Here is a 12,139-nt window from a genome sequence, read left to right on the forward strand (position 1 = left end):
CAGTGTTTTTCGTCCGACAAAGCAAATCCACCACGTAACACGCAAAGTTGCGCGGATACACGCGTGTAGAGACAGGCATAAAATCACCTTCTAGAAATGAAATTCACACTTCAATTGCGCAACGATCTTGTCACAGACTATACAGCTTATCCCAACCACCCAGGGAGCCCATACAATTTGGTTTCCGTTATCTCATTTATTTTTCTTTTTTTATTTTTTAAAAGGAAGGAAGAACTGCTGTTAAGAGGCAATTTAGAGATCTCTGCGGAATGGAACGACCAGCTGTGAAAAACCTCAGAGTAATATTCAATTACAATATATCGATATCAAATGAGTAAACAAAGGTTAAAAAAGGATGTTGGAAGACGAAGAATACAGATTACCTGTCAACTATTCATTTCGTGCCTGCAGCCATCTAGGGTCTTTAATTAAGCTTTAGGAAGAGGTTAAGCACGTTACTTCCCTGGTTGGATTTAACTGTTTTGTTGATTATTTTTGGCATGATCCTTTAATGATATGGAAAGAGTGGTTTTCCACAGTCCTGGACCTTCATATCTGGTAGTGATATCCTATTTTTGCTAAGGTTTTCTTCCCCTAGACGATTGCAGCTATTGCCATAATCACGAGCTATATCTGTTATCACTAAGGGAATCGGTGGGTGGTTTCTTTCCTTTTGAGGGTAGCTTACGAACACGCTTTCATTGTCGCCTCAATCACCAGCATCTTGCAAGCTGCCAAACCCCTCGAAGAGTGAGAAAGGGCCGGCTCGACTTTCGCAGACTTCACTGATTGAGAGTCTGCTCGCACCCTTTTCTGGGGAAGGTTCGGTTTAATTAAGGTCCACAGGCTAACCAGTGTAACTTACGGCTTCTTGATCTCACATTGTATTATAAGTATATACTGAAGGCATCCCAGCTGGCACGGTCAATCACGCGAGAAACCCGGCGACAGGAGTTCAGTACACCGACGTTTTTCTGCTTCAGTCGTCACGTGAAGCTTTATAACGTTCATGGCTTCTCTATAAAGGCGAGGTAACTTGGGCTAAGAATTCATTTCGTCGAGATTCTAACCTTAAATATCACTAAGATCCTAAGCGCGGAAGTACACTTTAACCACAGGAAAACGAGAAAGAGACAATATAGAGGTTATGCATGACAGCGGTTTCTGATTTGATTTATTAACGCGTGCGGATTTTCTATTCTTCTTTCGATCCCTTTATTCGTGTCAAACATTCACATTGTTTTTTCCGCTTATTGAATCGCAAATATAACTCTTCATGTAAACTTAACAAATCACTAGAAACAAATTTCCATAAAACCTAATACACGACTTCTTTAAGTGATAATTTAAACACTTTTATTATAGCAGCTTTGCATAGTCTCTTTTGCAATAGTTCCTTGTCTCGAGGTTTCTTTCAATCACGGTATTTAAATGTTTTTGTATCTCTGTCCGTCAGGTTATTGGAAAGCGAAGCCTTGTTGGTTTCCATTCTTTCTCCTTTCCGAGTCATCATAAGAGGTCAGTGTCAGGTTCAGCCTGGTTCGCAAGACAAATGTCCTCTGTTCATATAGGAAATTTAAGCTTGCTAAGTGAACGGAGATTTCAGTCCGGCCTCCATTCAGTGGGAAATTTCAACTCGGTGATCGCGAAGAACGTGACGCCACCTTTCAAGTTTAATCCCGGTAACCGGAATAAATCGTTCGACTGAAACCTTTACAGATATGCATTACAAGGACTGTGATCGCACTTGTGGGATTTGGGTGGACTTGCCACTCGTCTCATGTAAATTAATCACCTAGCTATTGAGCCAAAAAAAGAGAGAGGAGGGGCAAGATATTGGAAACCGAGCTGGACCTTTGATCACCAATGTAAACTGACGATAAATTAATTGTGTGCATGACCACGGTAGAGTGGTAAGTAAATTGTATCTTCGTTGATTGTACGAACTTCCTTCACCGCGTGGGCGTTCATATGCCTTATTTCCTCAAATCAGGTGAGTCACGCAAAAGCTCGTCACAGACATTCAGATTCTTCTCCAAGCGCTATGCTTTCCAAGTATTCGAACCTTCGTTCCATTTTTGTCAAATGTTTGTCCTTCTGTTTTAAGCTTTTTTCGAGTAAAGTTGTTTTCTGCATCATGGAGTCCAACATTTGGGTCATTTCTTGCATAACATGCTCTCTCTCGAAACACTTCGCGCTCGGGTTGCTAAGGGGAAGTGTTCTAAAGTCCGAGATAGTATTTCCTCGTGGTTTACGGGTTTTTTGACTCAGAAAATTCGAGTAAAACGAGTTTGTAGGAGGAATAGATTCTGATCTCTTGCGTTGCTGATCAGTAGGTAATAAAATTTCATCAGATACATGGCTGTTGTTGTTATCGATTCTGTCTGTATCTTCACAGTCGGACGTGTCTAACGCCTTTGAATGTGAATTATCATTTGGCACGAACCCTTGTTCCTTAGGTTTCGCTTCCTTCTTTCCCGGATGAAAACTACTCATTTCGATCAAATTCTTCAGGAACGATTCTTCTACATCTTTTTCACTAGTCACTCGTCGGGCACTCGAAGATCGACGCACGCTCTTTTGAGAAGCAGTTTGAAGATGTCGTGTCGTTTGTGGTGACTTTAACAGCTGTTGGTAATTCTTTATCACACCATGCAAATATTTCACCATTTCTTTCTCCTCGATAAGATCCGACTCTAGTTCATTGTGCTTACCACGAAGCTTTTTGTTTTCAATTCTTAGGCATTCCAAGTGATTTTGATCCATTCGTAGATAATCAGCTAAACTGGTAAATTTCAGAGGGCGCAGGATATGTGAGAACGACGCGGACGACGTCTATGATAAGCCCTATCATGAGATGGCAAAAACTATCATTGCGTGTCTGGAATTCGATACTGTCACGGGCTTCAATTCTTTTGTTAATCATTGTGGTATAATTGGCGTTAAATTGTATATTGGCCTTGTCACCATTTCTATTCTCAGATCATTTTTCATCAGTTGATATCTTTTGACTTGGCGTATGAATAATTTTCGTTACTTTTCATCTTGTTTCTTCTTCTTCTTTTTTTAATAAGATAATGGAATATCTTATTTCCGAATAGGGATAAGCTTGACAAATAAGCATTGAAAATAACATAGAAATTTGAAAACGATTCTTTACATGTACGCGATCTGAACATCATTGCATCGCATATTATTCTTTCTTGAAGGAAGGGCCTAGGTGAATCTGTTCATGCGATTCGAAGGTATGGATATGTTTTTGGCGGTGAAACGTAAGCGGCGACTTTCCATTCACATGAGTGCACTGGAGCTAAGAGGACAAGGTCACTTGAGAGTAAACTATCTTGAAATTGTGTTCATTTTTTTGGCTGCTATTTGTCAACACCTGATGTATAATTTCCTATTACGGCACGAGAGAAAAAGAGTTAAGCTCCACGGAATCTATCGATCTCTGTTTCAATGAGGGACCTGATGCTTGTCAGTTCGCAATGAAACTATCTGAATTGTAGTTTGCAGCGTCGGTCTAAAGATGTCGCTAAAATGTCAATTACAACAAGATACGAAACTCAAAATAACCCCCCTTAAAAATATGACAAATCAGTAGGACAGTATCACATAAACTGTTTATGTTAAATTACGTATGGCATGCCTGCGTTCTTCTTCAGAGTTAAATAGATGGAAGATGTGCTGAAGTGCATTAGGGGAACGACAGAGTAGCCCTGGACATAAGTTGTTTTTGTAGGCCTTCACCAGCTCGTCTGATTATCAAGCCATGATAAAAGGTACGCTTCGAACCAATTGGAGGAACAACGTGGTACATCTTTCTGAATAAACACACTTTCACTACAGTAAAGCCTAACTTTAAGGATTTGTTCAGACGTTTCAATACCAACCGAAGGAAAGTACAGATGTCTTCCTAGAAAACTCGTGCAATTCAAATCCGTCACTTATCGCTGTGAAGCATATGTTAACTAATGTGAAAACTGGTCATTCGTAGGAAATGTTTCGTTTCCCGTCGCACGATAGGCCCTTTTTCTTGTACAAATAACTTAATCAAGATTCAATACATACTGCCTGGCAAACAAAACTTATGAAATTAAATTTGGTTTGGGAAATGATTCTTGAGTGGGGCTAAAGGCCGGAAAAGACTTGGGGGAAAAATCGATCAGGGGGGCAAGCATGGAAAAAATTAATACCTAAACCCCCTGACATAATTGCAACCCAACCCGTATCCACGATCGATAATTTTTTTCTCTCTTCCTTTTTTTTCACTCAGCTGACTTTCACGTGCTAAGAGATGATGGGAAACGCAACATTTTACGGGATGGCGCTGTCTTACTAGCCACTGTACTGTAATGGTCAAGAACAAGCGCATAAATATTCTTTTGCAAACGTTTAATATACATTTAAGATCTCTTGAGAAGCTTATAATCATGGATCTGTGATAATGAAAGATAATTTAATTTGTACACCGAGCCAATTTCGACTCCCACTCTTAAGAGTTCAGATTGATTTCCTTTGCGTTACGCACGTTTTTCTGTCACGCCCTGAACTCATAATCCATTCATATTTACGAAGAAACTAAACACCTGGCTGTAAACTGCGTTAATTATTTGCATAATTCCCACTAATATTATCTGAAGACAGCGCAGTACATTTTTTAAAACTGTAATGAATATGGGGTCATGCTGCAGAACAAATACACACGTCTTGTAATTATTGGAGCATTAAAAAAAAGCTCTCTTGACCTTTGCATTATTTCTTCCATTTTGTTCGCTGTTGTTAGTAAATATTATACCTCAGTCGAGTTAATAAGCCCCTTTGACAGCTGGAGTAAAATGTCACATACTGAAGTACACTTTTAAAAGACAATTGGTGTTTGTTTTGAAAAAGGTCACAGCTACTTGCTTTACTAATTAAAATAAAACATACTTAGCAGCGAAACCTGAGGAAAACCCTTTTTCTAGTTCGTGAGGCTATACATGGAGCAATAGTGATATCTACTTGGGTTGAAGTATAAAAGACAAGTTGCATACAAGTTACAGCCGGGTGATTCATGCACACTTTACTTGGTGGATGTCATTGAGTCGGACGAGGAATATCCTGAGCCAGATCCCGACTTGCTCGAGCCTCCAGTCTCCAGAAGTAACCGCTCGAACTGATTGACCTTCTCATTTAAGAAGCCCAAAACGTCCGTAACGTCTTCCCATTCGCAAGTTATGTCGTCGCTTGAGTTCGACTGTTTGATTGCGGGCGTGATTTGAGCCGGTTGTTTTGGTTTTAAATTAGCGTTTTGGTTGCTCACGGTAGTGATTCCTTGATCCGCTTTTATAGCCGCAAGATCCTTGTTTCTTTTGAACGAGTCCGATCGTTTAGGTGGCTGCGGTCGTCGGATTTCCGTGTCTTTGCCGGTTTCCTTTGCGTTATTGTTTACGTCTTTGGTTTCTCGTTTGAGACTCCTCATCTCAGCTTCTTTAGCCTCTTTGCGCAGCTGTCTGCTCTCTGCTTCTTTCTTCTGAAGCGTTCGCTCGTATTTCTTGTTCACATTATGTAAATACCTCACCATTTCCTTTTCCCTCTTCAACTCCGCTTTTAGCTGATTTTGCGTGATTTTAAACCTGTCGTTCTGATATTCGAGTTCCTTCATCTTACGCTGCATGTTTTGGTTCTCGGTCTTCAGCAAAATTATTATCTTCTCGAGGTTCGCATTTTCCGCTTTCAACAACTTGATAGCCATGTGTAAATGCGATCCTTGTTCAACTGGTGAAGATGTCTTTCTCTCCTTAGTCATGTCTGAGTCCAGAGTGTCTGATTAAAAGCACACTCTGTAACAGAGCTGACACAAACACTCAAACCATCGAAGCAGGAATCACTCGAGCAAAACGCTGTCATAGTAATCAAATCGGCTGGTATTACACGTGGAGGTATGCATATTTTAAATGACTTCCTTTGAAGAACTTGTTTTGTACCGACCTCGGTTCTGACCCCTTTGTAACTTTTGCTTAAAACTATGTGACGTCACAATAGCACACCCTAAGCTTCTTTAAGTCTTTAAGGACATGCGGTTGGAGGTAAATTTTCTTGATAACGGGTTTGATGCTCTTAATTAGAACGCATATGCATCCTACTTAACTACTTGATGGAGCCTATAAAAGTTCTGTGATCTTTTTTTTTTTCCCAAACTGGAGAAGCGAAAAAAGAAGAGCACGGTTCTATTACAGATTAATCACGCCTCCAAATTTTAAGCCTTGGCTTAATTGACAGACATGGTAATATCGTGACATAAATTTTGCATTGACTACTCATGTAACTAGCTTTGTCACTCTGTCTAAATTTGGACCTGTCTTGATTTAGTTGTTTCCTTCCCTTCTTCAGAGTTTTTCACCCACTTTGTTTGTGCGACGTTGTCTGCGTACCCCCAACTGATCTTTATCCTGTGGCGTTCACTAAAATCATTTCTTCGAACCAAAATTCCACGGTTTGTTCAACTAAGAAAGCCAATATAATACCCAATATTGCTTGTGTTGGAAAATCAATGTAAATAGCCTTACAATGGAAGATTAACACAAACAGACCAAGATCAGGATTACTAAAATTCAAACAACGAGCGCAAATCTTTGTATTTACATTCTTCATGATCTATTTATATGTTTGGTATTTTTAAAGATAACAGCGCTTAGATTTCATGACCAAAACGCGTCAAGATATCACATTTAAAGATTTAGAAGTGCTATAAGAGAAGAGCTTTTTCGTGAAAGACTTTTCTGGAATAAGACGAAGTGATAAGAATCTGTATCTGGTGGTCGGAATTATAACAAAGTACAATATTTGAACATTTCCGTTGTTCTGGTCCAATTCTGCATGCGATAAGAAGTGCATGGAGTAACATAATAGACACATTAAAAGTTAGAAGAAGGAAGAAGTTTCTCTTTTTGTTTTCCTCTTCTAATAAAACTTCGAAGTCAAGTCGGGGTAATTTTTGTTTACATAACTGTACTGGAATTTAAATTTGAGGTTTATCTAGACAGTGTCAGATCAAAGTTTAATCGTTTTGCTGAAAACCCACGCGATCTCTACGTCTCGTCTTCAGCGTTATTTTACCCAAGGCGTCGACAGCAAGAGAGAAATTGAATATTTCGTTGAAATACACACGAAAGACTGTCGCAGTTCGGTGAATTTTATGGCAGCATCTGGCACAAACATGACAGGATTGTTGATTCGGATGAACGCGTGGGCTAAAAACGGAAATCCAATTGTCAAAATAATGCGATGATTTCTGAAGTTTGCTTTTTTTTCAACGAAAGTTAGTGAAGTCTTGCTTCAGTGCGCTATATTTAACTCTGTGCGATTTAACGTTTCAAAGCTCGTGCAATAAAATTGACCTTGACCGCTTACTAAAGAAATAACACATTGATCAGTTGTTAAACTGCCGCGACGTTATGTCGCCCAAACACCCGCGAAATAATCAGTTGTTTCCGCTGATTTCGCGGCCAGTTTTAGTAGTAGAAAAACAGATGGAAGCGATTAAAAATAGAGAAAAAAAAATTAAATGGGTCTTTCTGCCAGCAGCGTCCCAGACACCTACGATTCATTGTCATGCACTATTTTTTTGCGCACTCAATCAATAAATAGGGCTTGAATAACCAACGAGTAGGGCTTGAAAGAGCTCGAGCAAAAATAATTCAAGAATGCACGTTCAGTAAGGTAGACCAGGAAAAATGAACTGTTTCCAACGGCTGTTGCCAAACCCTAATGCATTATATAGGGATCATTTTCGATCGACCGCAGCCACTGAGAAGTGTATGCGTGCACCGTATTTATGGAAGGTGGCTTGGTTGTTTGGCCTAGGCAGAGTTCCAACTCTATCATACCTTTGGGATGGAACCGGAAAAGGGTATGTTTTGTGTTGGAGAAACAAATAAATTTTTAGCGATACTTACTTAATAGTCAAGCGATTTTGGATCATGTGTTCTAATTCTTATCCATTGTGGTCGAACTATTGACCAATGGTCGGTCGATAGTCTGCATATCATCGACCGATAATCGACCCATAAACGAACTGATAGTTGGCCGATAATCGACCGAGAAAGGGAATGATAGTCGGCCGATGGTCGATTGGACACACGACAAACTGCAAGCCGATGTTACAATCGAGGTGTCCACCGACCATCTGGAAAACGAGACGTAATCGACCAACTTTTGATCGATCAAGTTGTCCGCATTAATTACCCGCCATATGACTTGTTTTTGTAATTCGATGTTGTTAAACTCGATTACAGTGAAATAACTACGGACGAAACACCATCACTGATACGTCATCATTATATATGGACCATAAGAAAGAAATATATTCGCAATGATGGGTGTAGGGCTACGGTTTCATTCATGATAAGGGTCTGATGTCTGGTGTCTTCGCTAGAGCATGAATGGAAGAAAATGGATCGATGAGATTGCTGGTATCATTGTTATAGAACATTATATAATAGAACGAGGAATTAATTAAGGAATATTCAAGAACTTCGGTAATTAGTTTGAGGACTCAGAATGTTGTTCAATTGTCTTGCTATTTCAACAGAATTCGTTAACGAGGTGTTAAGGCAGTTTTTCATTGACCATACTTTGATTACTGTTAGAGGCAAGTACAGCGGACAGATGGCTGCACTTTTTAGGTCGGATACAAATCTATACCAGGTTTTAAATGGGACAGGCACATGGAACCCATTTATTCTTTGTCGTTTACCCATTTTACCCGGAAAAGGCTGACTATCTAGTACTAGGAGTCTACATTCCTGGGGTCTCAGTGGTTATTTAATGGCGGAGCCAGGGTCATAACTTTTATAGTGGTGTTTTTTAAGCGCCCGTTGAACTGCTTTTACGTCATGAGAACTATACCCAACATCCCTTTGAGTCATCTTCTTGATCTGTAACTTGGAAAGATAAGCCGTGAATTTACACACCATTTTAGATGCATATGGAATTTCTATCACAGCCCCTCACAGGCGCCTCTTGCTGGAGCTAATCAATTATCTGCCCTACCCTTGTTGTTTTGTCAAACAGACTGTTCTGGTTTTGTCAGCTGTCTTCCTCAATGCATCTATGTTGATGAGGTTTTCGCCGATTGAAGTTCTACCTGTTCTACAACAAATTCAACTCAGGAATTTTTAACTTTTTTTTCCCACTTTTTCATATACATATATATACATATATATATTTCCATGCTATGTTTTGTAGAACTATCCTTACTCTAGCTGCCTTCTTGCTCCACGTTCGAAAATCCCCCTTTAAAATCTGGTGCTTTAAGGGGGGATTCTACCTAAAAAAAGTGCATTTTTTTCAAATAATTGTAGGAATTTAAGTTTTGGTCACAACTATCTAAAACTATATATCACTGGAAAGCTTATGAACTATATTTTTCAAAAAAAGGTGTTATGTCACACCTGCAGCAAATGTAACCTGACACCGGTCATTTCAATTAACAACTTGTAGTGTCTCACCTATATGTACTTGAGTAAAGATTGTTAGAAACTGTTTCAATGAAATACCAATATTTTGCTGTTATTCTAAAGAATATTGAATACTTGTTGGGATGAGTGAAGGATTTCAAGAATTTTTTAAATTTGACATCACAGCACTGGTGTCAAGTTACACATCTAACACATGATCACTATTTGTTTAATCATTTCTTTTGAAAGACCTCTATGGCATTTTCCTTCACTCATCCCAAATAACTCAATTAGATCAGCAATCCCTAAAAATTTCAGGTCCATAGCTCTCATACTTCTTGAGTAATCTTTTCTCAAGTATTAAAAAATACGTTTTGAGAAAAAAAGGCCTAAAGTTACAAGATTTTAAAATTAAACACCTCCTGTATTCAAATTATGAAGTCAATGAGTAGCCATAAGTTCAAATATAATTAGGATAGGCAAGAGCAAGAGTTAGAATGCCCCAGCTTCATATGAAACATCTTCTTTTTCACGAAGAGCCGCTTCTCTTTGAGTACGGATAAGCTGCAATCCCTGCCGGCGCTTCTTCTCCTTGGCCGTTGCCTGCTTATCAGCTTTCCGAAGCCTTGAATTATCTCTTAGTCGAAATGCATCCTCAGTAAATGCACCTCCAGGAATTGAAAGCCTTTCCATCAATCTTTCTCTGCTTTCTGCACCTCTGTGGAAGTGGCAGACTGCAGACGCAGCAGCACACCGGACAACTTTCACTCCATGGTGTTTATGTTTGGGACACCGGACCCAAACCATTGCGTTGATGCTTTCATTTGGGTTCTGGGTTTTTCCTCGTACACATCTTTCTTTGCCCATCCTTTTCTGCACATGGCCTACACAATCCAGTTTAATAACTTCACAGTCATCATAGGCATGTTGAACAGTGTTAAAGGCCTTACTGTCCCCGTCTGACACCATCCATTTGTACCTCATGTTATGAAGTTCGATGGATCTATTCCAAAGAACAGAAGCTCCTTCTGCTTCCATAGCAGGTGAACTTCCTTCGAAGTTGATGTCACAATCTCCAGATGCAACATGCTCCCTCCTCCATTCTTCAAACTCTTCCACATTCCCTTCACATTGTGAGTTCTTTAGGGAGCACTTACGGCAAGATTTAGACATCACGTGATAGTCTAAAACTTCTCCTGTGTCAATTGAGATGACGAAAACAACACCTGTTAGTGATGTGAAACCTCTTTTGGCCCAAGTGCCATCAAAGCTAACAGCAGCATCAATTATTGTGGTGCTGTCTGAGATGCCATTTTCCTCCATGATTAGCTTTCGGAGCCTTTGGCCTGCACCTTTTAGTTCTTCTTTTGCTTCACTTTCCAGTGCTTCCAAAATTACATCAACTTGCTTGTAGTAAGCAGCTCTTGACAAACAAGGCATGTTCATTATCGCACAGAAAGAAGAGAGTCCGTCGTAGCCACTTCCAGTTTCTATTGAGTGGTAGACAGCTCTCCGGTTGACATCAAATGATTTGCCTTTCTTGGCAAGGTTGGGTGATGTCTGCCAAGGAGTACTTTCATCACAAGAATTGCAGTGAATGGAGAGATCTGACATCAGTCCATAACGGCTAGCGGTATTTTCTTCAATAGTAAGGTCTCCTATATTAAAAACATGACGGAAAAGGATGCTATTAGCTATAGTTACTGAACCAAACAGAACCACAATGTTGGAGCATTAGTTCACACCTCCATAAATGTGTACAAGTGTTGCAGTGAAGAAAGATCAGAAAAAATGATTAAACAATAATAAAACTCCTTTTCTGCAAATAATTCTAACTATCGTTTTTCTTTAGGTTCAAGGGGCTGAAAAGCATATTTATGATGTGTGATATTTTTCTCACCTTCTTCGCATTTGTGTAAAGTTGAGAGCACAGAAGAGAAGCTCTTTAGATCAACGAGCCTGTATCCTTTTTCTACCTCAGCTACCTCGAAAACTTTTTTGTTTTCATCAGAACTTGAAGAAGACTCATCTTCTGAGCTCTGGAATCTCATCTTCTTCCTTGAAGAACTAGGAAGCTGATCGCTTTCTTCGCCAAAATCTGACAGATCAGACTGATCGTGCGAAGTTCCTGGGGTCGGTTCGTTTGGTTCACTCTTCCTGTTGCAACCGCTTTTCTTCAGTAATTGCGCTTTTTTACGATCTCCTCCATGCCCCTTTCTTTTCCTAGTTTTCCTGTAAACGGTTCTTTTCTTCTTTCCAGTCATTCCAGCACAAAAGAGACAAAAGGAGTTCAATATTTCGCAATACACTGTGACAACTTTCACACAAAAATCTCTCACTCGTCTCCAGTGTTACTCTTTCAATTTCTTATTTTCCCCTTCATGTAAGATAGCACAAGGATTCTAAGGGGCGTTTCGGGCTTGTTTGACATATTTTGAGCTCCAAACAGGCTGGTAAACAAGTAAGAAACAAAAAATGCTGTTTTGGTTGCCATGGAAACGAGATTTCTATTTAGATACCTCTTCTTTTCTAACGTAATTTCTCATTTATATTTTAAAATTTTTCGGTAAAAACGATCGTCAGTGTAAAGTCGAATAGTTGAACCTCGCATTTCTGAAGAAAACAAAAAAACAATATTTTGAGCTAATTTCAGGTAGAATCCCCCCTTAACAATAATAGTTGCTTTGCCTCATATG

The 12,139-nt window shown here is 39.5% G+C and overlaps 3 protein-coding genes across 3 annotated transcripts; all 3 read right to left on the reverse strand.

Annotated features, from left to right (window-relative positions):
* Nucleotides 1–1,191: 1,191 nt before the first annotated feature.
* LOC113674767 (uncharacterized) lies at nucleotides 1,192–3,019 on the reverse strand. The gene has a single exon (XM_027191262.2). It carries the CDS (start codon nucleotides 2,764–2,766, stop codon nucleotides 2,014–2,016), a length of 753 nt encoding a protein of 250 aa, XP_027047063.2. The 5' UTR covers nucleotides 2,767–3,019; the 3' UTR covers nucleotides 1,192–2,013.
* A 1,361-nt stretch (nucleotides 3,020–4,380) lies between these two features.
* LOC113674768 (uncharacterized) lies at nucleotides 4,381–6,432 on the reverse strand. Its single transcript, XM_027191263.2, has one exon. The coding sequence runs from the start codon at nucleotides 5,789–5,791 to the stop codon at nucleotides 5,066–5,068; it is 726 nt and encodes a 241-aa protein (XP_027047064.1). The 5' UTR covers nucleotides 5,792–6,432; the 3' UTR covers nucleotides 4,381–5,065.
* A 2,953-nt stretch (nucleotides 6,433–9,385) lies between these two features.
* LOC149049968 (uncharacterized) lies at nucleotides 9,386–12,120 on the reverse strand. The gene is made up of 2 exons (XM_089197650.1): nucleotides 11,344–12,120; nucleotides 9,386–11,101 (listed from the first exon to the last, which is right to left on the reverse strand). Exons 1-2 carry the CDS (start codon nucleotides 11,705–11,707, stop codon nucleotides 9,936–9,938), a joined length of 1,530 nt encoding a protein of 509 aa, XP_089053776.1. The 5' UTR covers nucleotides 11,708–12,120; the 3' UTR covers nucleotides 9,386–9,935.
* Between the last annotated feature and the right edge of the window lie 19 nt (nucleotides 12,121–12,139).

The sequence above is a fragment of the Pocillopora damicornis genome, chromosome 2 (assembly GCF_964200805.1).
Source record: "Pocillopora damicornis chromosome 2, jaPocDami1.2, whole genome shotgun sequence".
Taxonomy (NCBI): Eukaryota; Metazoa; Cnidaria; class Anthozoa; order Scleractinia; family Pocilloporidae; genus Pocillopora; species Pocillopora damicornis.